General features: G+C 46.8%; 1 protein-coding gene, 1 long non-coding RNA gene and 1 pseudogene across 12 annotated transcripts; 2 read left to right on the top strand and 1 right to left on the bottom strand.

Annotated features, from left to right (window-relative positions):
- The first annotated feature begins 7,383 nt into the window (after nt 1–7,383).
- Nucleotides 7,384–20,318, top strand: TARM1 (T cell-interacting, activating receptor on myeloid cells 1). 11 transcript variants are annotated; one of them, XM_053914991.1, is made up of 13 exons: nt 7,483–7,606; nt 8,591–8,722; nt 10,231–10,266; nt 10,388–10,675; nt 11,002–11,298; nt 12,208–12,252; nt 12,793–12,897; nt 16,281–16,316; nt 16,716–16,802; nt 16,911–16,938; nt 17,299–17,336; nt 17,727–17,764; nt 19,395–20,318. In XM_053914991.1, exons 2-13 carry the CDS (start codon nt 8,695–8,697, stop codon nt 19,536–19,538), a joined length of 1,170 nt encoding a protein of 389 aa, XP_053770966.1. In that variant the 5' UTR covers nt 7,483–7,606; nt 8,591–8,694; the 3' UTR covers nt 19,539–20,318. The 11 variants fall into 11 exon arrangements, 10 of the variants coding, with proteins under 10 accessions (XP_045042413.2, XP_045042414.2, XP_045042416.2 ...); XM_053914990.1 differs by having other exon boundaries at nt 10,346–10,675; XM_045186483.2 differs by lacking the exon at nt 8,591–8,722 and having other exon boundaries at nt 7,439–7,606.
- LOC112321263 (large ribosomal subunit protein uL15 pseudogene) lies at nt 14,697–15,165 on the bottom strand (annotated as a pseudogene).
- Nucleotides 20,319–22,589: 2,271 nt separating the features above from the next.
- Nucleotides 22,590–24,522, top strand: LOC123478522 (uncharacterized). Its single transcript, XR_008425722.1, has 5 exons — nt 22,590–22,753; nt 22,936–23,198; nt 23,398–23,536; nt 23,729–23,768; nt 23,925–24,522. It is a non-coding gene; the product is annotated as an uncharacterized lncRNA (long non-coding RNA).
- Nucleotides 24,523–25,346: the final 824 nt, after the last annotated feature.

Raw genomic sequence — 25,346 nt, 5'->3', positions numbered from 1 at the left:
GACAGGGGAATGTTTAACATGTAACAATTGCAAAGGCAGTGGTTCCTTTCATTTGTCACCCAGAAAGGCTCAGAGTTCCCAAGAAGCCCTAGTGAGACTGTGATACATTGTCTCTGCTTTCATTTAAAATTTTTTAAATTGGCTTGAGAGGGTGGGGTGGGAGGGGTGGAGAGAGAAAGAAAGAAAGAGAGAAACATTGATTTGTTGTTCCACTTACTCATGCACTCATTGGTTGCTTCTTGTATGTGCCCCAACTGATTGAACCCACAACCTTGGTGTAACAGGATGATGTTCTAACGGAGCTACCCAGCCAGGGCCGTGGCCTCTGCTTTCTATTCCCTCTTGCTTGGCTAACTGCTCACCTTTCAGGTTTCAGGTGAGAAGCTGTTGTCCCTGCAAACTCTTGCCTGACCCACCTGTGCTTCCCTAACACCTCATCGTACCCTGGCTACTTAGCACAGTGCATCTTGATCATCTCTCTCCCGGACGGGGCCACGAGCTCCTCCCAAGGGACCAGGTTGTTTTATCTCTGCATCCCCAGGGCCTGGCACACAGGTCTTAGCCAACATTCCCCGTGCAACTGCGTGAGCTTACCACTCTGAGGATCACAAAGCAGGCTCCATACTCTCGCCCTTCAATGGTGGGCAGAACAGTGGTTCTCCTGAACATGTGATGTCCCAGCTCCCAGAACCTAAGAGTGTCATACATGGCAAAGGGGCGTCATAGATGTGATGAAATTAAGAAACATGCCCTGGCCAGGTGGCTCAGTTGGTTGGAGCATCATCTCGAACACCAAAAGGTTTCAGGTTCGATTCCCAGTCAGGGCACATACCTAGGTTGCAAGTTTGGTCCCTGGTTGGGGTGTGGACAGGAGGCAACTGATTGATGTTTCTCTTTATCACTCTCTCTAAATCAATCAATCAATATACCCTCGGGTGAGGCTTAAAAAATCACGAGATGGGGAGGAAGGGGAGATCATCCTGGATTATTTGGGTGGTTCAGTGTAATTACAAGGCTCCTTGTGAGAGGGAGGCACCAAGATCAGAATTAGAGAAGACACCACAGATGGATCGGATGGATCGTGAGAACATCATGCTTAGCAAAAGAAGAGCGATGGAAAAAGCCAAGAGCCACATGGTTCCACTCATGTGTGGGATATATGTCTAAAACTGAGCCACAAACCAGACAACAGTGCAAACAAACAAAAACTCCGACACATAGACAACAGTGTGTTGGTTACCAGAGGAGAAGGGGCATGGGGTGAGGTAGAAAAGGGTAAATGGGCCAAATACCCAGTGGAAGAAGGAGGCTTGACTTTGGGTGGTGAGCACACAGTACAATATATACGTGATGTGTTATACAGCTGTACACTTGAAACCCATAGAATGTTATCAACCAATGCCACCCCTATACATTTAATAAAATTAATTTAAAAGTCAGAGATAACCCTGGCCAGGTGGCTCAGTTGGTTGGAGCACCGTCCCATGCACCAAAAGTTTGCAGTTTCGATTCCTGGTCAGGGCGCCTACTAGAGGCAGCCGATTTATGTCTCTCTGTCTCCCTCTCTCCCTCTATCTCTCCCTTCCCTACCTTACCCTCTCTCTAACATCAATTTAAAAGTAAAAAAATTAAAATTAGAGAAAGAAAGATGGAAGCTGAGGTCAGTGTGGTGCAGGGTCACAGGCCAAGGGAGGCAGGTGGCTCTAGAAGGTGAAAAGGGCAAGGAATTCGATTTTCCTCTGGAGCCTCCAAAAGACCCCCCAGCCTGCCAACCCATTTGGGACTTCTTACCACCAGAATGGAAAGATTTATGTTGTTTTAGGCCACTTAGTTTGTGACAACTTGTGACAAACCCAGGCATCCTCACCCTTGGGACTTCCACTTTTATCCTGTACCTCCTCCCCGCTAACTTCTCATTCATCCACTTATTGTACATTAGTGTAAGGTCCCCCATGTGCCAGGCACCATGCCAGAGGCTGGGGACACTGGACACTGTGGGGAGTAATAGTGGACAAACACCCTACTCTCCTGAAGTTCACAGAGAAATCATAGCAGTAACCAGATCATGCCTCACTGTATTGATTAAGAAGCACTTTAAGCTGCTGTAACAAAAGCACCCAAGGGGGAAAAAAAAATATATATATATATATATAAAATTTCATTTCTCTCTCATTTAACAGTGTATGGTTGAACAGTCTAGGCCTACTTACTTATCAAGAACTTCTCTTTTAAAAAAAAAGTATTGATTTTTTTTTTTGAGAGAGAGAGAGAAAGGAAAGAAGGGGGAGAAAGAAACATTGATTTGTTGTTCCACTTATTCATGCATCCTTTGGTTGATTCCTCTGAGAGCTCTGACCAGGGATTGAACCCTCAGCCTTGGTGTATCAGGACGATGCTCTAACCAACTGAGCTACCAGCCCAGGGTTCAGCAGCTTTTCTTCTATAAAAAATGTAGCTTTGATATGTTTCTGAGACAGTAGGAAAGGAGAGAGAGGGAAGGAAAGGGAGGGGGAGGGGGGGGGGAGAGAGAGAGACTGACTCACAATATTTTCTAAGAGTAGGACCCATAATTTGAACCTCTCTTCTGCTCACATCCCATGGGCCAGAACTTAGCTCATGGCTAGGTATAGCAACAAAAGTGGCTGTGGAAATATGGGCCCTGGTACGTGGCCTTCCAAATATGGAATGGGGGTTTCTATTACCTAAAGGGAAAAGGGAAATTTGAATGCTGGGAAACCATTAGCTGTGTCCACCACTGCAACAAACCTCCAGTACAATACTGAATAAAAGGGCTAAAAGCAAGATCTTGTTTCTAATCATAGGGAAATAGCGCTCTATCATGCACCATTAAGTATGTTGCTTGATATAGGTTTTTGCAGATTTTTAAAAAAGATTTTATTTATTTTTAGAGAGAAGGGAAGGGAAGGAGAAACAGGGAGAGAAACATCAGTGTATGGTTTCCTCTCACACGCCGCCTACTGGGGACCTGGCCTGCAACCCAGGAATGTGCCCTGATTGGGAATCAAACTGGCAACCCTTTGGTTCTCGCCCGTGCTCAATCCACTGAGCCACACAAGCCAGGGATGGTTTTTGCAGATTTTTAAAAATCAGGTTGACACAATTCCTTTCTATTCCTAGTTTGCTGAGAATTTTTGTTATGGATGGATGTCGGGTTCTGCTAAATATTTTTGCTGCATCGATTGAGATGTTCATGATCTTTGTTGATTTGTCAATTACACTGACGTTCTAAAATGTTAACTGTTTTAGATATTGTTGAATTCAATTTACCAAAACTTCAATTTAAAAAAAGGAGAAGGTTTTGAAAGCCTGATTAGAGGATCTAATGAGGGAGATCTGGGACGGCGTGGCTGAAGAAGCGATGTGAGATTTGAAAGTTGGGCGGACGTGCACTAGTTGAAGAGGGGCTGGAAAGGTGCTCTAGGCAGAGGGATCAGAATTGACAAAAGCCCCAGGAACCTGGAGGCAAAGTGACTGTGCCGGACTAAAAGTTGTGCGCTACTGCCACCTAGTGGTCACGTCTTTTTCCCAGATCAGCGCTGAAATTCTGACCTCCCTGCAGGTGTGCAGTGGAAAGATGGTCAGTGTGGCCTGTAAAGATGAGAGAAACGCAGGAAGACGGGGCTGAGCCATTGGTCAGGTTGCGTTGTAATAACCCCTGTGCTGGGCACATGTTATACGGAGGGAAACCTGACAACTATGGTCCTGGCTCTGGAAGAGATTAGGGTGTAGGAAGCATTTTCTGAAAAAGCCTTAGGAGAAGTTCTCCACGTAGGTCTGCATCCCCTTTAACTTGCATTAAGCATTTATTTACTTTGCTTTTCTCTAGGGAGGAAATACAGCAATAACATACTGTGAACACTGTTCTCAAATAAGTCCTGTGGAAATCAGGGCACCTTTTTCTCAGAAATACGGTGTGGGAGTCAGTTCTGTTGTTTGCCAAGGATTTCCAAAGGTCCGCTACCCTGGGCATTGTTCCATAAATGAGCCAGCTGGCCTCCGTGTGTCAGCCCTACTTGTACACTTCACAGCTGGCTAAAATCTGTCGGCCCAAAAGCCCAATGGGCACCAAACTCAAATGTTCAGATATCCAATTAGTTTAAACGAAGCCCAAATAAGCAGATATTAAAACTAGGTAGAGCCCTGGCTGGGTGGCTCAGTCGGTTGGAACATCGTTCTGTACACCAGAAAGGTTGCAGGTTTGCTCCCCAGTCAGGGTACATATCTAAGTTGGGGGTTCGATTCTGGGTCAGGGTATGAACAGGAGACAACCAATCGATGTTTCTCTCTCACATGGATGTTTCTCTCTCTCTCCCTCCCTCCCTAAACTAAGTATATCCTTGTGTGAGGATTACATAAGTAATAATAAAATAAACTAGGTAGAGCCTGCCTGCTTTGCATACCCTACGAAGTTGCACCCCACAGCTGCTGGGCATAGGTGAAACTTTGGAGTGACTGTGCTTTGCAACCAATGTGTCACAAGAATTTTTAAAACATGCAATACCTGCCCCAGCTGGTGTGGCTCAGTGAATTGAGCGCTGACCTGTGAACCAAAGGGTCGCCAGTTCAGTTCCCAGTCGGGGGCCAGGTTCCCTGGTATGGGGCGTGTGAGAGGCAACCAAACATTGATGTCTCTCTCCCTCTTTCTCCTGCCCTTCCCCTCTCTCTAAAAATAAATAAATAAATAATCTTAAAAAAAAGAAAAGAAAAGACCCTTCAGGTTCCATGGCTGGGTAGCTCAGTAGGTTAGAGCATCATCCCCATACACCAATGTTGTAGTTCAGTTCCTGGTCAGGGCACATACAAGAATCAACGAACATAAATGAGTGGGACAAATCAGTGTCTGTCTGTCTTTCTCTCTCAAATCAATCCAAAAACTTTTAAAAACCTCTACAGGAATGACAAAGATCTGAGTCAGAAATTTAATTTAAGGAATCTCGTTACAGTGTCAAATTGAAAGCATTTCCAAAAATACTGGTCTTGTTTGCTGGTGCAACATGGACAATTAGGTGAATGTTCATGGCACTTACTGAGTTGTTTTCTGTTCAAATAAGTCTACACACAGAAGTGTTATTGAGACAAAAGGGTCTTATAAGAGTCTCAAGACCTTAAAAATCACTACCACACCCTTTGAAAATAACCTTCGAGGAAACGCCTTTAAATGGAACGGGTTTTCCTCAGATACGTGGTGGCTTTGTTGACGTTTCTGTATGTTTAAACATCATGCCAAATAAGCCCCATCCAGGCAGCAGGAGCAGTCAGCTCTTCTTCCAAATGAATGCTGGCAGACGAAGTTCAGGAGAGAGAGTTCAGCGGCTGGGGAGGTTCCCCCTGAGAAGCTATGGCTCAGCTGGGTTCTTACTTTAAGAGAGATTGAGAATTTTGTCACATTTAAATTAGCATATCTCTCAAATGCAGTTCATAGACTTCTATTTTGAGGATTTGGATTCTGTATTTTAAAAAAACTGATAGAAAGGGCATTTCTGAGATCACTGGGGAAATGTGAGTACTGACTGGATAATAGACGGCTTCAAGAAAGTGCTGGCTTCCGGTTGTGATGCATGTTTTCTAGAAGATTCTTATCTGATGAGGGTAGCTGTGTGCTGAACACTTTGGGATTGAAAAGGTGAGTTCACAAGAGGAAACAGTCAATACACTTCAACTGGGGTTACTTCAGTAACTAGTACTCCCGTTACAGAGCGTTGGGCATCCGCACAGTCCTGACAGACGCCCTCCCACCCAACGTAAACCTAGGCTGAGGCAAGTCTATTTCTGAACCCAGTGCAGAACTGGGCCTGGCGTGAGTTCCTCAGCCACTTTCGGGGTCTCAGTTTGGGTTCCCCCAGAAGCAGACCCCAGGATAAGGACTCATATTCAAGTTGTTTATTTGGGAAACACTTCACTGAGAATATAGAAGTACCAAAGCCAGATTCTACTGTGGACAACTAGAGTTTAATACTACGGAAGCTCACACTGCTAGTTCTAATATTGCTAGAGCTTAATACTGCTAACACGAATATTGCTGGAGCTTAATTCTGCTAACAGTAATAGTGCTGGAGCTCAATACTGCCAGTACTGATACTGCAGGAGCTTGATACTTCCAGGACTGATACTCCTGGAGCTCATACTCCTAGTAATATTGCTGGAACTTAATAGCATTGGAGCTCAATGCTGTTAGCACTAATACTACTGGAGCTCAATACTGCTAGTACTAATACTGCCGGAGCTTAATACTACTAGCACTAATACTGCGGGAGCTTAATACTGCTAGTACTGCAGCAGATGAATAATGTAGAATTTAGTAGTGCTAGTACTTGATACTTCTGGCACTTAATACTGTGGTACTTAGTACCCATTAAGCTTTGGAGGCTAGGAAGAAACACACACTTCACAGTTATCTCCCAAAGGTCAAGGGAGCTGAAGTATTTATGTCTCAACTCCTGGCAGGTATTGCTAGAGGGCTGCTTCCAGGTCATGCAGTCCTCAGCACTTCCACAGAGGGGAAGAGCAGGCCTTTTAGCCACCCCTCCAGCAGGCACACATACCCACAGCCACCAATACCAGACTCTACTCTGGTGGACCTCCTCTGCCTTCCCTCTCCCAAAGCCTAGAGTTAGTGGCTGCAAATGAAATTTTGTGTGTTAGCTCTTTAAGAGGGTGGCTGCGTCTCTAGACATCTCTCCCTGGTGGGCAGAAACCCCGCTGCTTTTCACAGCTGGATGTTATGTGGGCGCCTTTCCCAGTTTTGGTGCTCCAGGCTGGAGAGCCGGCTTGGAATTTAGACTCCACTCTTCTCAGGGGGCACCCCCAGCCCCCGCCACTGAAATATCTCTCCAGAACTTCATCTGCCACCCGAGGAGCCCAGCCAGCCCTCTCGCGCCTCTGCACTTCCTCCCAGTCTTGATGTGGTTTCTTCTGTTAAGCTCTTGGTTACGAGGCTTCTCTCCAGCTGTCCTCAGTTGGTTATTCAGGATGACTGTTCTCTTATGTAGTGGTAGCACCAGTTTGGTCCTGGGGAGGAGGTGGGTGGAGCTTCCGCCCAGCCCACTGCCATCTTGGACCCCTCGCCCCTACAACTTCTCACCTTATCCTTATCATCTTTATACCCACTTCCACCCTCCCATGCTCCCAAATGCATAACCCAGAACTTGTACACGTCACTTACACTCATGTCCTGTTGACCAGAAAGACCAACCACAAGGGAGAAGTGGAGTTCTGATTCTGATGGCCCTGGGTGCTGCTGAATTCTAATGGGTGTAGAATTTGATGAGCGATTTCTCACCTATTGTGTGTATTTGTGAGCAGGCCTTAGCATTGGGCGATCTGAACTCTGTGCTTGGTCCAGCCTGGGGGAAGTGACTTGAGAGTGTGTTGCAATAAATAGTCACCATTTCCTGCTTATGGCTGGGAGGCAGGGACTTTGGGTACATAACAGTGGAGGATCAAAAACGGAACAAAGCTGTCCTAGCATATCCAGGAGTCCACAGAACACTTTGACTTACCACAAACAGCAAAATTCAAGGAAGATCCTGGAAAGAGGCTTAGGCGGCCGTGATGATCCTGCTGTCCCTGGCCCTGTTCTGTGTCGGTAAGTATGGGGGATGGGAGAGGGGCCAGTGAGGGGGGGGGCAGGCTGTGGAGGCAGCTGGTGTTGCTGTGACTTGCGGGGTAGGTGATGGCTTCGGAGGGATAAGCAAAGAACTGAAACTTTCATTTCTAGTTTAATTTTTAAAACACATTTCACTTATTTATTTTTTAGAGAGAAAGGAAGGGAGAGTGGTGAGGGAGAGAAACATTGATATGGAAAGACACACAGATCAGCTGTCCCTTGCACGCCCCTGACCGAGGACCTGGCCCACAACCCATGCATGTGTCCCAACTGGGAACGGAACTGGTGACCATTTTTCGGTTCACAGGCCGGTGCTCAATCCACGGAAGTGCACCTGCTGGGGCTCTTTTCTAATTAAAAAAAATTTTTTTTTAATCCTTACCAAGGATCTGCTTGCAGATTACAGGGAGAGGAAAGGAAGGGGATGGAGAGAGAAAGAGAGAGAGAACATCAATGTGAGAGACAAACATGGCTTGGTCGCCTCCTATTGTGCCCCAACTGGGGGTTGAACCCATGACATTTGGGATGATGCTCCAACCAACTTGACCACCTAGCCAGGGCAAAAACTTCCATCTCTTGAATACCTATTACATACCAGAAACGTGCCCAGTGTTTTACGCACATTTTCCTTCATCTACCTGTTCCCCAAACTCAGTCGTTCCTGAACTGCCCAATGGCATTTTGCCAGGTGCACATGACATCTGTATTCTTTCATGTAAGTGATAGTCGTCTTCACATCGCTTCAGATTTTTATATCATTCTTCTTATGTTCAATGCTATTTTGAAAGATCTATAAAACACTTCTACTCGTGGAAAATCAGTATCACTCATCAAAAATACAATATAGTCATCAGTATATACTAATCAGGGGAAACAATACGATTAAGTTCTAGTAGCCGCGGCTGCCTGACTGTAGACACTGGGCCACATCCCCGCCCTGCCCCTGGTCTTTTTTCCTAACAGATAAAAGTGAATACATCGGGTTGGAGCCCTGGCTGCATAGCTCAGCTGGTTAGAGCATCATCCCGACACACCAAGGTTGTGGGTTTGATCCCCAGTCAGGGCACATGCAAGAATCGAGCAATGAATGCATCAGTAAGTGGAACAACAAATCAATGTCTGTTGTCTGTCTGTCCCTCCCCCTCTCACAACCCTCTCTCTCAAAAATCAACACACAAAATGAAATGGGTTGGAAACCAGCACCTGCCTGCAGTATTCTTCCGTGATAGAGACAGAACAAGAAGAGAATGGCTTTCTCACAAAATCAGTATTACTTAATCTTGTGCCTTTGTATGACTTCCAGTCATGTCTTAGAAAAATTTTGCAAAATAGTCACATGCTCACATTTCCTGTTGAGGAACTTGAGACTGACAGCTGATGTGACACAGAACGCCACTCAGCTACTCAAATTCTGGTCTGCCCAGTTCCAATGACCCTAATCTTCCAGAGTCATCCTGGGAAATTTAAAAAGTCATAGTTTGGGGGAAGTTGGGGAGGAAATATTTGGAGGGTGAATGAAAGGAGTCACAGTTGGGAAATCCTTGGGAAGGGAAGTGAACAGTGAATCCCAGGATCTCGGCAGGTGTTGGTAATTTGTTACATAGAGAGCCCAACAGTCAAATGGGCTCAGCGGGCCCTGCAGTCTCTGCCACAAATACTCATTACCTGTGAGAATGGCCACCACCAAGAAGATGCGATAACAAGTGTTGGAGAAAGAGTGGAGAAAAGGGAATATAAATGGGCGCGGCCACTATGGAAGTTTCTCCAAAAGTTACAGATAGAGTTATCACGTAACCCAGCAATTCCACTTCTAGGCATATAGCTGAAGGAAATGAAAACAATATCTTAGACAGCTATCACCCTGGCCAGGTGGCTCAGTTGGTTGGAGCATCATTCCATATACTGAAAGGTTGTGGGTTCAATCCCTGGTCTGGGCACATACCTAGGTTGCAAGTTTGATCCTTGGTCAGGGTGCATACAGGAGGCAACTGATTAATTTTTCTCTCTCACATCGATGTTTCTTCTCTCTCTCTCTCTTTCCCTCCCTCCCCTTTCTCTCTCCCCAAAATCAATAACACACACTCAGGCAAGGGTTTAAAAAAAAGGTGTCTGCGCCCTTGGGTTCACTGCAGCATTATTTACAATCGTGAAAACATGAAAACCCCCTAAGTCTCCATCAATGGATGAGTAGCTAAAGAAGATGTGAGATAGATCGATTGATCAATCGATAGATCGATTGATCTATCTAACGCACCTTGATTTTAACCATTGATTAAAATCAGTGCAACCTTGATTTTAGCCAGTGGAACAAGCGATGTTGGGTTTCTCTCATGAACCAAATTGCGCTATAATGTGTTAGTACTGTTACGAGCCAGGAACTGTGTGGTGATTTGTTAAAGCAGCCTTAGGAAAGAAACATAAGCTGCAAATTGACACTGAAGCCAATTGGGTTCTTGGGGGGGGGGGAGCTGGGACTGCTGGGGAATATGACAATGAGGGGCTCATTTTCAGCAAAAGCCCTGGATGGTCCCTCGGGGACCAGGGCAGATTGAGGATGTGGGCTCCAGACAGGTGCTTGTATCTGATGGATGGTTCCTTTGCAGGGCTGTGTGTTGGCCAAAGAGACTGGATAATAGACGGTGAGTGTTTCTACAGTGAAACTTTCCTTCTCCTTCATTCCAAATCCCCCTTATCCCTTTTCTGTCTTTAAAAGCACAGGTCAGTGTATCAAATCCAGCCCTGGACTCTGCTTCCTTCCAGAGACACTTCCCAGGCCCTCCATCAGCGCCTGGCCCAGCTGGGTGGTTCCCGCTCACAGTATGGTGACACTACGATGCTTGGCTCCTATGGGAGGGGTCAAGTTTATTCTCAGAAAAAATAACGTCACCGTACGGTCCTTGGAATCTTCTGAAACCACAGAGGCTAGGGCAGAACTTCACCTCACTCATCTACAAAACAGTGCTGCTGGAGTGTACACCTGTGAATATTATATAAGCCAGAGCCCCGGCAGAAGGTCACCACCCAGCGATGTCCTACTCCTGGTGACAGGTGAGGACAGGGTGCTCCGAACGACAAATGACACATGCTCTTCCTAGGACAGGGATGAGGGGACATCCCGAGGAGAAGAGTAGGGCTGGGGGCTCTCATCTCCAGTGTAGACAGGGAAGGGGAGATGAGAAAAGCAGGAACAGGGTTGAGGACCATGGCTTCATCCAGGGCTTGTAGGAGGGCATCTACTTCCTGGAGTCAGAGCAGAAAAAGGGTGAGATTAGGTGACTCACTTCCCACACTCCTTAAGAATCCTGCAGGGACAACAAGGCTGAGGGGGCACCTAAGGCTTCTCCCATGACTTCTGTGCCTTCCTTCTCTCACAGGGTATTTACCTAAACCTTCCCTCCAAGCCCCCCACGGGGGCAAGCTGACCACAGGAGAAAACGTCACTCTGCAGTGCCAGAAGCCCAGACATGTGATTGAGCCTTACACGTTTGCTCTCCTGAAGAAAGGAACTTCAACACCCATACAGTTCCACTGTCAAGGAGGAATGGAGACAGACTTCCCCCTTCGAAGTGTGACAGTCGATGACACTGGGAACTACAGCTGTGTGTACTACCAGAAAAGGGCTCCTTTCCATGCCTCAGCGCCCAGTGATCTCATTGAGATTTGGGTGACAGGTAAGGTTTTTACCGTGAGGAGGACAACAGCTGAATTACCTGCCACCTGGAGTATATCAGAGGGAGGAGGCTCTGTCCCTACAAAACTCTGGAGCTTGGGGGGAAAAAAATCACTTAGTAATAAGGAAATTAGGGCCAGGACCATGTGGTAGAGTGGACAGGATCTTCTGCTAACAGAGGGAGTACGAGTGATGAGGAATCACAGGAAAGGAAGCCTGGTGGATTCGTAATAGCTGACCCCACTAGGAAAGTAAGATCTAGCCACAGAGTTATTGCCTACCTCCTGGCAGGACACCATTCGTTTAGACTAAAGTATGAATGACATCTTGTGGAGTATAGAATAGGAACTTTAATACCTTTCCCAGACAGACTGAGAGGCTCCAGAAAGGTCTGTTTTGTGTTCATTATCTGCCATTCATGTTTTTTAGCTCAACCAAGTGGAGGTCTTCTTTCCCTGCCTAGACTTTTTTTTAAGGGATAATTTTTTTTAAGTGGCAAAAATGCATAATATAAAATTTACCATTTTAAGTAAAATTTACCACTTTGAAGTGCACAGTTCAATGGTGTTAAGTACATTCACATTGTTGTGCTGCAGTCACCACCATCCACCCACAGGACTTCCAGTCACCACCATCCACCCACAGGACTTCCATCGTCTTTAAAACTGAAACTCTGTCCCCACTGAACAACCCCTCCCCATTCCCACTTCCCCAGCCCCTGGCACCCCCCACTCTACTTTCTGTCTCTATGCATTTGACTAGTCTAGACACCTCGCAGAAGTGGAATCACACAGTATTTGTATTTTCGTGACTGGTTTATTTCACCTAGCATAATGTCCTCAGGGCTTGTCTATGTTGTAGCACATCAGAATTTCCTTTTTTATTTTATTTTTATTTATTTATTTTTTAGAGAGAGAGGAAGAGAACCCTGCTGGGGACTTGGTCCACAACCCAGGCATGTGCCCTGATTGGGAATTGAACCGGCGACCCTTTGGTTTGCAGGATGACACTCAACCCACTGAGCCACACCAGCCAGGGCGGAATTTTCTTCCTTTTTAAGGCTGAATAATGTTTGATTGTATGGCTAGACCACATTTGGTTTCCCATTCACTTGCTTATGGGCACTTGGGTTGCTTCTACCTTTTGGCTACAGTGAATAATGCAGCTGTGGCAAATATTTCCTTGAGGCCCTGCTTTTAATTTTTCTGCATAGATACCCATAAATGGAATTGCTGGATCATAGGTAATTGTTTTTAACTTTTTGAGGAACCTCCACACCAAATCCGTATGTTGAATTTCTAGTGTCCCAGTGTGATAGTATTGGGAGGTGGGGACTCTGGGAGGCCAGTAGGTCATGAGGGTGGAGAGACCTCATGACCGAGATGGGGTCCCTTCTAGAAGAGACCCCAGAGAATGCCCTGTCCCCTTCTGTCATGTTCTTTGGGATATCTTTCCTACTCTGTGGTGCATTTGTTTACTCCATTCTCTTTTCTAGGCCAGTGTGAAGGCAGTCAATATCCCCTCCAGGGACAGATAATGGGGGGCAAAACATTCAAACCACCAGAACCATCTGAGCAAGAAACAGGCACCCATCACTCAGGTAGATGGTCCCGTGGTCCGGAAGGGTAGAAAGGGAGTTTTGTTTTGCAAATAATTACAACCATTTGGATTTTAGTGGGACCCAGGAGCTAATAACACATTTTCCTACAGATTACTTAGCCTCTCTCTGTCTCAGTGTCTTCATCTGTTAAATGGGGTTGACAGTAAGTAGCACCGACACAATGGACTTGTGATGAGATTCTGTTGAGTCACTTTACCAACATCCTTTCCAAAGTGTGTCTGGTGCATAGCCAATACCACGTAAATATTTGTTGTTACTATCACTATGAACACCCAAAACTTCTCCCTCTGAATTCCAAAACAGCTCTATCAAATCTACCTTCCTGGCCAGGCAGCTCAATTAGTTAGAGCATCATCCCAATACATCAAGGTTGCGGGTTCAATGCCCCATCAGGGCACGTACAAGAAGCAACCAATAAATGCATCAACAAGTGGAACAACAAATCGATGTTTCTCCCTCTAAAAAAAAATGTGTATTCCTCTCATAATAATGGTAAATATTCTTATCATTACTATTAATTACAAAGACTGATGGGAAATTATGACATCTAAGGTCTTCCAGGTTCTAAAAACACCAGGGGTGTATGTCTGTCTGTCTCTAACTCAGTGTAAACGCATCTGACAAAGTGAGGTGGTCTTTTCCAAAAGTGATGCTAAACAGAGAGGCAAAATGGGAAGAAAGACATAGTAAGTTGGACCTGATCTCCATCGAAAAGGGAACTTTTATTTAAAAGTTTTCTGTTACTCAACAATGGGTGATTAATAGATTTTCTCATTCCTCCATTTATTCATGGCATATGAGTGAATGCCAGGCACCTGTTACATGGCATATGATGATGTAACAGGTGCCCGGGCAAGTGTTATGAAGCTCAATCTAGACCTTTCCTGTCTTCCTCCAGCCATGACCCAAGACCTGGCAACTGTCACCAGGGCCACAGGCTGAGGAAAAGAGGAGGAAGGCAGAGGGGTGTGTTTGGAGGGCAGGTGACTGGGTGCAGGTTCACGGATGGATTACTGAAAATGGCCCAGGAGTTCCCCTTTCGGCGTCACCAGGGCCCTTTACAAACCCTCAGTTTTATGCAGCTGTTGGAGGACCAGAACTCTGGGCCTCTGGCTACACCGGGGTGTTGAACTTGCAGAGATGCGAGGGTTATCTGATCGGCCAAGGCAGGTGGCAGAGGGAGCCAGGTGGGTGGCAGTAATCCTGACAGAAAGGAAAGAGAAGTAACTGACCGTAACCTCATTCCTCATTTTCCTTAGACCATTGCTTCCCAAGTCAGTGACAAATGGCAATGTCTGGAGACATTTTTGGTGGCCACAACTGCAGATGCGGGGAAGCTCCTGGCATCTAGGAGGTAGAGACCAGACGTGCTGCAAAACATCTTACAATGCACAGGACTCCCTCCTCACGAAGAATCATCCATCCCCACAAGTCAATAGTGCAAAGGTTGAGAAAGCCGGCAGGAAACCCATTCTCTAGTTTCCAGTCAGACACCAGTGTTCTTGGCAGGCACTTTGGGGGTAGACAGCACACTCTCCTCCAATCCCTGAGGCCTCTAATCACCTAAAATATGTGCCCCGAGCCAGTGGCTATTCAAGAAATATTCGCCACCAAACAGCATCATCTGTCTTCAAGGTCATTTGAAGGGCCTTTATTCCAAAGTTCAATTTGTCTTATTTTCCAGTTATTCATTATTTCTGTATTTGTTTTGTTGTTATTGTTGTTGTTGTTTTGCAAAAGCACTTGTGAGCATTTAATGAATTCCCCTCCGTGTGGCTTCAAGCTACCAGCACACAAGCCCCACCAACACTCTTAATCTTCTCCTCAGCTCTTCTGCTGAAGAATTCGGCCTTCACAATGACAGGCTGCTTTGGGAGCTTTCATTTCCCCAGAACTTTGTAGTAGCCCGATCACACCACATCAATGATGGGAGCAGCTCCAGTCTTGTTTTTGGTGGCATTTACCTGTGTCTGCTCACTGACCAAGGTCCACAGTTTATCCAGGTTGACAGTGGGGCAGATGCTCTGGTTCCTCTTTAAGTGGTAGTGCCTCATACCAACTTTCCCAAAGTACCCTGGGTGATATTTGTCGAAGTTGATCCTGCGATGATGCAAGCCACCAGCATGACCTCGGCCTCCCGGGTGCTTCCTGTGCTTGCCGATGCGGCCGTGGCCATGGCTGGCCCCTAAGTTTCTGGGTCTCCCTCAGTCTGAATGGCATGTTGGTGGCCGAGACGCAAAAGTTCATTATTTCTGTATTTGAACCAGCTCAATGCAGCCCCTGGTTCCACAGAAAACAGAACACAGTGGGCGGGGAGGGCCAAGCGGACAGGAGGAGGTTGTGATAAACAGCACCCCACTTCCTGATGGTGACTGAAATGGAAACCAAGGCTGGTCGGACAAGAAGCGAAAAACCAAAGGCGGGAGGTCACAAGAAACAGAGGAAATATGTGGTTAAGTGTAAACTGTGGACTCCCTGTGGCCACTCCCTTCTTTGAAGAGCTGAAGGAGGGGAGCTCTCGGGACTTGGGGTGCACTCCATCTACTTCGGTGAAGTCCAAGGCAGAGACGCCAGAGGTGGGGATGATGAAGCGCTGCAGAGCGACGTGGTGTCACCTCGGCAGAGTTAGCGAAGCCTGAGTGTGGTCTCAGCCACACTCTGCTTCTCACAAGCGTGTGGCCCCATGCTAATGGAGTAAACACTTTGAGTTTATCTGTTTTGTTTTTTTTTTAAGTCCACTCTTCCTCTATCCTAACCTCTCTGTGCAACAGGATTACAAAACAGCTCCATGGCTACGGGGAAGATGAAAGGTTAGGCACTCAAAACATGTTAGGTTGGGTTATTTACTCTTTTGTCCTCAGAAGCACTATGGAAAATCAGCAAGATACTCCCTTTGTCCCAGGAACTGCAGCCATATCTGACTTAAAAGAATTCTGCCCAGTTGTATTAGACCAGGTTCTCCAGAAAAATATAACCAATAGGATAAAATATGTTATTTATAATATATCCTATACTTAAGAGCTTCCTTTTGAGAAATTTGAAAATTGCTTTTCAATTTTTGAGAAAATTGAAAAAAAAAACACAGATTAGAAGCAATATGATAACAGATAGTCATTTGTCTCCACCCAGAATTATACTTGTCCACATTTAGTCACAGTTGCTACATGTTGTTTTCTTTCCACAAACCAAGTCCTTTTCCTTCTGCCTCCAGAAGAAACTTCGCCCTGACCTTGTGGTATCATGTCTGTGCATGTTTCTAGATGTTTATCTGCACATCTGCAGGTAATATAGAGTTATACAAATTATACAGTAATGGGATACTGTTGCGATGGTTGTTCTGCAACTTGAATTCTGTCTTCTAGATGAAACAGAGTCTGCCAAGAGAGCAGGAACACTAGGTAAGAGAAGAGAGACTCCTGGGGTACAGAGCCCTTCAGACACAGGATGAGGCTCCCAGAGAGCTATGTGTTGCTGGGAACATCCTCAGGGATAGTTCTATTTCGCTGACGCCAGAAGATGGTGGTTTAATGCAACATCTTTTGAGGTGGGTGGGGTTGGAGTCCCGGCTGTGCCTACTTTGGGTGCCTTCGGAAACCTTTCAATTCCCTGACCCTCAGCTTGAATCTCTGTAAAATGGGCATCATGCTATCTCCCTTCCAGGATCCTTGTGAGTATGAGAGAAATGTAGTGAGTTTCCAGCATATCACAGAAACACAATCCATGGTAGATACATTTAGGCATCAGAACAGGTCTCAGGAAACCACCTGAGTCTCACCCCTGCTCTCCTCTCTCACCAGGGACCACTGAAATCACCCTCATTGTCACCTTCACCTCACTCTTCCTCCTCGCAGCCTTCCTTCTCATCTACAAATACACCTGCTGTGGTGAGTTCAGGAGAAAAGGGGGTGAATCTTCTGGGGGAAATGGAGGAACATAACCACCAAGCTAACAGCAGAGGGCTAATCTGTTCCCTTCTTTTTTTCCATCCCCAGGGGCAGCTCGTAACAGGGCGACAAAACGGTAGGCCACTCGAGAATCCCATCAGCCAACACTTAACTTGTCCTTCACCATTTCCTGGACCACTCACCCTTCTTTGGTACATCGACCTTTCATGTGCCCCCAGACCAGCTCCCACAACCACCCCAGGTCTCCTTCCATGTTCTCTCTTCTTACAACCATCCTCCACGTCTCACTCAATGTCCTTTCCTTGGATTCCTTCTCTTTGGCTCCAAGACCTACCTTCTAGAGCACAGGGTGACTTGGAGACCTGAAGGGGGGGGGGCTTCCAAGCTGGGAATAGGTGCAGAGACTGGGGTGGGTGACCTTGCTCTTCTCTCTCTACCTTCCTTAATCTCCAATGCTTCCTTCTGTTCCTCTCAGCTCCCGCTCTTCTAAGAACCCCGAAGAAGTCATGACAGGTAATCAACCTGGAAAAGAAGGTGGTGGCGTGGGGTCTGTGTTTAAATGTGTTTGACTATGTTATGCATGTGTATGTGTGTGGTGTGTGCACAAACAGGGTGTGTGTGCATGTGAATCTGCACGTGTAGTGTGCAGGTGAATGCATGCACATGTGAACGTGTACACACATGTGTGCATTTAGCACAAGCACAATCTGTGTGCTTTTGAGCATGCTTCTGTATGTTGTTTGCACGTGTGTGGTTTGTGTTTGTGACTGTGCTACACATGCATGCACTAGTACATGCAAATGTGTGTGCTGTGTGTGAGTACATGTGTGTAGCTGTGTGCATGCGTAGGCCTGACCCCTCCATCCCGGACATGAACCAACGGCAGAATCTTCTCTCTCCCAGATGCGTCTCCAGCTATGACGAGCTGCTCTCCCGCCCTGGTGAGTTTCCCATCCGTCCCTCGCTCCATCCAGGCTCTCCACTGCTCCCCCTGTAGTTCTGTCAATGGTTTGGGCTTCTGCTTTCCTCTGCCCCAACCCTTCCTCTACATTTCAGGAGAACCCGGCCTGGACTCGTCTATGCTTCTCTGGCCATGGGACCTTCATCCCATGTCACCTTTGTGAGGACACTTTCCATTCCCTAAATGGGTCAAAGTTCCTCATAGCATTAATGGGATGGGTTCATGAACCCATAGCCACAGAAAGATTAGTGAAATGCCAGGTGTGACGTAAGCACTCAGTACCTTGAAGCTATCATTATTAGAACTATCTGTGGGACCCCAGGCAAGTGACGTTCCCACCCTGAGCCTCAGTTTCCTCCTCTGGACACGAAGAATAATCATCCCGCCTCATGGTGAAAACATGGTGAGATCGCGCTTCAAAGCACCTGCCTCAGTGTACACCAACCACATCGCAGATCCTGCGACGGTCATCAGGGGCAATGTTCCCAGCAGCCCTTACTTTTCCCCTTTGTAATTCCATTTTTGAAACATTGTGTCAATCCTGTTCCGAAGGGCTCTCAGTTAGTTAGAGTCATCCTGTACACCAAAAAGGTTGCGGGTTCAATCCCCAGTTGGGGTGCATACAGGAGGCAAGTGACTGATGTTTCATACTGATGTTTCCAACCCCCCCTTCCTCCCTCTCTAAAAAATCAATGAACACATTCTTGGGTGAGAATTTAATAAATAAATATTAAAAATTGCATGAAAGCGCATATAAAATTCACCATTGTAATGTGTATGATTCAATGACGTTTGGTACGTCCAGTGTTGGGCCATGACCCCTGTTATCGAGTTCCAGGCATCTTCATCACCCCAAGAGGAAGCCCCATACCCTTTCAGCAGTTGCTCCCCCATTCCCTCCCCCCTCCCTCAGCCCCTGGCAGTAACTAACTAATTCGCTTTCTGTCCCTATGGATTTACTCATCCTGGATGTTTCCTGCTAACACTCATTTTGGTAGCTGTTTGTATCAATTATCTGTTGCTGTGTAACAAGTCATCCCTAAATGTGGTGGCCTAAAGCAACATTTGTCGTCTCACGTGGCCGTAGGTCAGCTCTGGAGTGGCTGAGCTGGGTCTGTTGCTCTGGGTCTCACAGCACTGTGACGAAGGTACTGGCCTAGGCCTATCAGGGTTTGACCATGAGAAGATTTGCTTCCACACTCACTCAGGTGGTTGCTTCTTGCTGGCTGTTGGCCAGAGACCACGCTGGTCATCTGAGCCTCTCCGAAGGACAGCTGATAACATGGCAGCTGACTTCATCAGCGGGAGTGAGCCAGAGGACAATAGAGAAGTGGGCGTGATAGAAGGAACTGTCCTTCACGACCTCATCTTGGACATGGCCTCCCTTCTTTTTTGGTGTGTTTTCGGGTTTGTTCTATTCCTTTGACAGATGTAAGAGGCTAGGTCCAGCTAACCCTCAAGAGAGGAGGCCAACTCGATTGAGGACTAGGAGGCTCTGGGGCAGTCTCCTGGAAAGTTGTCTACTGCTCTGTTATTATGACTGCTCCATCGTTAGCACAGAAATACTCCTCCTCGGGAGATTTGATCCTCTTCTCCTTGCTCACCCTCAGGATGAAGCATGTCAGGAGTCAAGAGCTGAAGAACCCCATGGAGTGATGTATGCTGAGCTGAATGCCAGAGCCCTGAGTGAGGGCCCTTCCAACCAGATGAAGCAACCTCTGGAAACCTGTGTGTATTCAACCTTGAAGACGTAGCCGGGAAGAGATGTGGATCCGGGAAGAACCTCCAACAAGGGGCTGGACAATGGGCCACAAGCCCCTTGGGGGATGAGACAAATGGAGATGCCTGTCCTCAAATCTCCAATTTAGAGTTCCTTCTTCTAAAGAAATGAAATTTATATCTTTTTAGTAAGATTTATTTTTAGAGCAAGGGGAAGGGAGGGAGGAAAACATTGATGTGAGAGAGAAACACCAATTGGCTACCTCTCATGTGCACCTCAACTGAGGATTGAACCTGCAACCCAGGGGTGTGTCCTGGCCGGTAATTGAACCAGCGACCTTTAGCTTTGTGGAATGTTGCCCTACCAACTGAGCCACACCTGCCAGGGCTATTTGTTTTGAAAGTGAGAGGTGTCATTTACATAGAGTGATATGCCAAGAAATGCCTCAGGTTGGGAGGTGGGGAGCAGTGGCACTGTTCATGCCAGGAAGACCAACCATGTGGTTAGAGTGTTGGGAATCTGAGCCAGGGGCTATCAGCCCAATCTCTGCAAACAAAGGAAGGTGGAAGACAGACTCAGTCATGTGGGCAGTAATTCAATTGACCACCCCTGTTGATGACACCCCAATAAAAATGCTGGACACTGAGGCTGGGGACCCTTCCTGGTTGGTGACCCACCCTCATGTGCCTGGGGGGTGGACACATCCTGAGGATACAGGAAGCTTCGCTTTGGGGACCCTCCCCAGACTTCATCATGTGTGTTTCTTCAGTTAGCCGGTACTGATTTGTTTCCTTTACAATAAAATTGTAACCCTAAGTATAGCACTTCCTTTGTATTCTTTCAGTGGCTCTAGGAAATTGTGATGAGTGGGGATAGCAGGGACCTCCCAAATTCTCAGCTGTTGGCCAGGGTGGCCTGACGACACCTGAACTTGCATCTGGTATCTAAAGCGAGGGCAGTCTTGTGGGCACTGCACCCTTCACCTGTGAGGACTGTGCTCTCTCTGGGTAGTGTGTGCCGGAATTACATTGTAGCTCCAAGGTGGATCCTTTCCCAGACTGGCTCTCAGATTAGACCACAGGCTGGCTGACACTGTGACTACAGCCCCTGAGGATCCTGAGAGGTCGTGCCGTTTTTTTTCTGGCCCTCAAAACTAGGAGAGAATAATGTGTTGCTTAACGCCACTAAGTCTGTGGTAATATTGTAACACAGGAATAGGTAACCATGCTCACTCAGACCCTCTGGGCACCCTTCCTTGGAACGATGCCTGAGACAATGCAACATTTCTCCACTAGAGGGTGAGATAGTGAAGCTTCGAATGATTTTCTGGAACAGGAAGTGAATGTGCTTTTGAGACTGAGCTGGGTTCCAATTTTTGCACCTGTCTTTCCCACTTCTGTGTCTTTGAGCAAAAGAACTTGCAGTGCTGTGCCTCAGTTTACCTATCTCCAGTTAATGAGGCCCAAAGGAATTTTACCAAATACAACTTGGCAGGAAGCACACTAAGTCACCTGTATGGCGAAGTTGCCAAATTGGTCAAGGCATAGGTAAGTTGGGAGGGACACTTTTAAGTGACAGAGGCACAAATATTTTTCCAACCTAGTGACAAAAAGCAGTGAAAATGGCTTGCTAAATGGACAGAGAAGAAAAGCATGTGGTTTCAGACCTTCTGATAATTTCATTTTGATGGGACCCCCTGGCTCACACACACAAATTTTCCAAGAGTCAAAGATTTTTTTTTTTATCGGACAGAGGAAGAGAAACTTTGATCAGCTGCCTCTCGCACACTCCCTAACCGGTGAACTGAACCTGCAACCTAGGCATGTGCCCTGACCAGGACCTTTTGGTCCATGGGACGATGCTCCGACCGAGTCACACTGGCCAAGCCTCAGAGATGATTTTAAGGGCAGAGAGCATGGCCTCGCAAAGTCAGTGTGAACCCCAGAGAACGTGGTGCCGTAGCCAAACACCGTGTGTCCTGGAGGACTGTGCTGTGAGGACCGATGGAGCAGGAAATGGCCTGAGCCATTCTGATGTAACAATGTCCCTTATTATATCAGCACCTGGTCCTAAAGTCAAGTACACTGATTAACAGCTTTGCTTTTTAACCTTGGGTCCCAGGAGCTCTAGGGAAGTTTGTGCCAGCTTATCAGCATTATTTATTGGCCATTGTGAAAGTGACGTTTTACACTTGGTCCTGAGAGATACCCCAGGGGGCTCTCCCACCCAGTCTGGGGATGTAGCAAGACTATGCCAATGTGCCCGCCATGCTGTAGAAAGCCTAGCCGAGGACTCTGAGTTTCTGGTTCTCAGGTGCTTTGTGAACAAGGTGATAGCTTCCATTCCAAGAGAAAGCCCATCCACAAAGCCCTTGGAATGGGGAGAAAATTGGGACTCATGCCTGCTGAATGGGGATCCTTTGCCTGGGATGCCAATCCTTTGTTTTTCTTTTTAAGTCTCATCCGAGTATTTGTTTTATTGATTTGGGGTGGGGGGAGAGAGAAAGGGAAAGAGAGACAGACATTGATGTGAGAGAGAAACACCAATTGGTTGCCTCCTGCGCATGCCCCAACTGGGAATCGAACCCTCAACCTTCCCATACACGAGACGACACTCCAGCCCAGCCAGGGGTGCTGGTCCTCATTTTAATGCTGTATACGTCACTGCTATATTGTATCCTTTTTCTGCCCTACACCACATGCTCATTAGCATAGCTATGGGCTTCTGAAAGTGTTCTGTAGCAACTGAATCCCTCCTGCCACAGTCAGTAAGAACTATGTAGCCCAAGGCCTTAGTTCTGAGACTGTGTAGGACGTTTAGCAACATGAAATGTTTGCCCAGGACTTCCAATATTTTCAAGCAAAGTGCCTTCATCTCCTCAGAAGGAATTATGCAGGCTCAAGTTTTAGGCATTTGAGAGGTTGCCTGAAATCTGACAGAGACATAGGAGGGCCTTCTGTGAGTCACATTCTTAAGATTGGTGTGGTAGGAACATGTTGCAATCAACGGCACCAACGTGTTTCAGGAAGCTGGCTGTTGGGGAGGAAACCGAGAGGTCAGAAAAACCTAACTGCACACACTCAAGTCAAGGGTGATGCTGGGACCATCCCAGATTTTCTCTCTTCTGCAGACAGCAAAACTGAAGAAGGACCCTTGGACAGGCTGACGTGACACTGACCTATAAACTACGTCCAGTTTTCGGCTGCTGAGTCTTCCCACAGTCAGTGAATGTGTTCCAATTCGAGCAAGGTCTGTATGGCCAGCCCTGCGAGGTGGAGAGAGCTCCCTGATCACTGGGAAGAAGGGTCATTTACCCATTTGTCCCCATGGATGCGCCTTCAGGGATCATTGTTGTTGATGGGATTAGACATGACTTTGGCAGGAGTTGGGACGACTGAGATGGGGGGATACAAATGCGGGCTTCTCTTCAGGAACCAGGACCAATGGCAAGGTTGAGCCATTTGTGACTGAAGCTGAATACATATGGTCAAGACGATTGGCCACTAAGCTCGCTGCCCACATGAAGAGCTGTGGTATGAGCACAGATTCTGGCGCAGCCGATGGGTTTCAGCGCTCTGTGAAGCACCACTGGCTCTTTGTGTTGTTCGGACACAAATTCTAACATATAAAGGGACAAGGGAAAAGAAAGTGCAAGAAGCTGGAACTGAGAGAAAGAGCAAATAAATGAAGAGAGGTAAGAAAACAGAGGGGAGATGAAAAAAAAAACACTCCAACTGTTATGAAACTCCACATTTTGTTGCTGGTGATTAAAACTTTAATGAAGGTACAGCTGACCAGTTGGTCCAGGAAACACACGGGGGCCCGTGAGGGTCGTCTTCGGTAGATTCTTTGAGAGTCAGGGATGTCAGTGGTGATCCTCTTCTCTGTCTCAGATTCCCCAGATGCCGAATAAAGAGATTTCACCGTGGGTAACCTCATCCGACTGGGTCTGTCTGCTGTGATTATGGTTTTCATGGGGGCTTTCCTGGTGGAAGCCTGGTGGAGCCAGAAAGGGTCTTCACACGAATCCAGGTAAAACACTGAGCACTTCCTGGGCAGTTTGCAGTTAAACAGGGTTCTTTAAACACCAGCCTCTGCCATAGGGACTGATATTTTGCAATATGGGCACGAATGGACTTTTAGGTGAGATTTTTCTTCACCAGGAGTGACTGTTCTGGTAACACATTGTAGGCACATTTAGTATCTCTTTTTCTTCTTAAACAGCAGGGAGGCCCCAGTCACCATGGAAAAGGAAAAGAAGCAGGTACTATCCATAATACCTTTTCAAACATCCCTGCGTGTGGAGGATGGGGAGAAGGGGTAGTTCCTTTGTGGTCCAGTACCTGTATTTGGAGGCTGCGAAGAAGAATATTCCTCTTTGCCCCTCCACCTTGATCTCAGGTCTGTCTTCCACCCACAGGTCCCAGAGACGCTGGGGAAAACAACAGGTGCTTGATCCAGGCCAGACATGCTGAATCCTAAGAGATCCGTGAATCCTGCGTTCTGAGCCAGTCTAGGACAAGATGACGACTTTCTCCTTCCTGTGCTCTTCACCTGGGGCAGGTGGCAGGGCTGAGCAGAAGGACTCACATAACACATTCTGGATGACTTGAAAAAATACTTAAAACTTCTGTGTCAGGCTGGGCAGCACACACGGTGTCATGTGCAGGAGCTGTTCGCCCTTTGAAAAGGGCGGGGAAAGACAGGTTCCTGAATAACATTTTATTATCTTCCCTCCACTCTATTTTTGTGCTCTCAGCCAGCAATGACTGAAATGTTAAAATTTCTGTATTTATCACATCTTTTACATTTTATTTCATACCACCCCACCGTTTTACCTAATTTGGGAAAATTCCAGTCTATATTGTAGTATCGATTTGCTCGAGTTGCCCCCAGTATTCCTGGTGCAGGGGTAAAATGTCATCCACCACATTGTGTTCTCAAGATCTTTGGTTGTTTCTTGTTCAGTAAATACTGATTCTTAATTTAGAACTATTATCTCTTCTGACTCCAATGATATGCATGCAGATAAATCAAGTTCTGATCGGAATAAATGTGATTTTCTGAGATGTCTGTTTTACCTCCTCCTTTCCCTGTGTTGGGCCCATCAGATCATGGATGAGTGTTTCCTCTCATCATTGCTACAGAGACCCTCCTTCCTGGCTGCAGCACTGTGTACAGGCTGAGGACAGGGAGCCCGCGTCTGTCCACTGCACTTCCCGGGGTGCTGAGGGATGACTGAGGCTCCTTCTAGGCTGCATACCAGTTGCTGAACTCAGTACAGGAGGGCCCAGGTAACCTCAGGGCCCAGGAGAAGTTTTCTGCCCCTTCCATCAAATCAGTAAAACTCAGGGCTCCTGCGGAGTTGCTCACCCTTACAACCACCTCTTGCTCATCTCCACCTGGGCCTCACGTGGGACAGCTTTAGCGATGCTCCCGCTCCCCAATGTGTGACATGTCCATGCCTATTTTAGATTGTTTTTCCTCTTCAATCAGATCCCACTTTTACCATGTTTATTTTGAAATTATTACAGATTCACAGGACGTTGCAAACACAGTGTGGATTTCCTCACTTGGTTTCTGCCAATGGTTCCATCGTTCACCCATTCCAATACCAAAAGGAAGAAGCTGGCATGAGTACATGTGTACACAGTCCTATGTCATCTTATCATGTTCAGTTTTATGTAGCCACCGGCACAGTCCATATTCTGATCAGCCAGGGAAGAATCTCACTACCCTTGATGTCCATGAGGCCCCTTGATTATTCAGGGAGAATGGCTGGGGTTCCCCTCGTTAATTTTCATCAGCAAGATTCTGGAAAATATACCTGCACCTACTGCCA

Source organism: Desmodus rotundus, chromosome 12 (assembly GCF_022682495.2).
Source record: "Desmodus rotundus isolate HL8 chromosome 12, HLdesRot8A.1, whole genome shotgun sequence".
Classification (NCBI taxonomy): Eukaryota; Metazoa; Chordata; class Mammalia; order Chiroptera; family Phyllostomidae; genus Desmodus; species Desmodus rotundus.
Note: the sequence above shows the minus strand (reverse complement) of the source record. Positions and strands in the feature narration are given on the sequence as shown.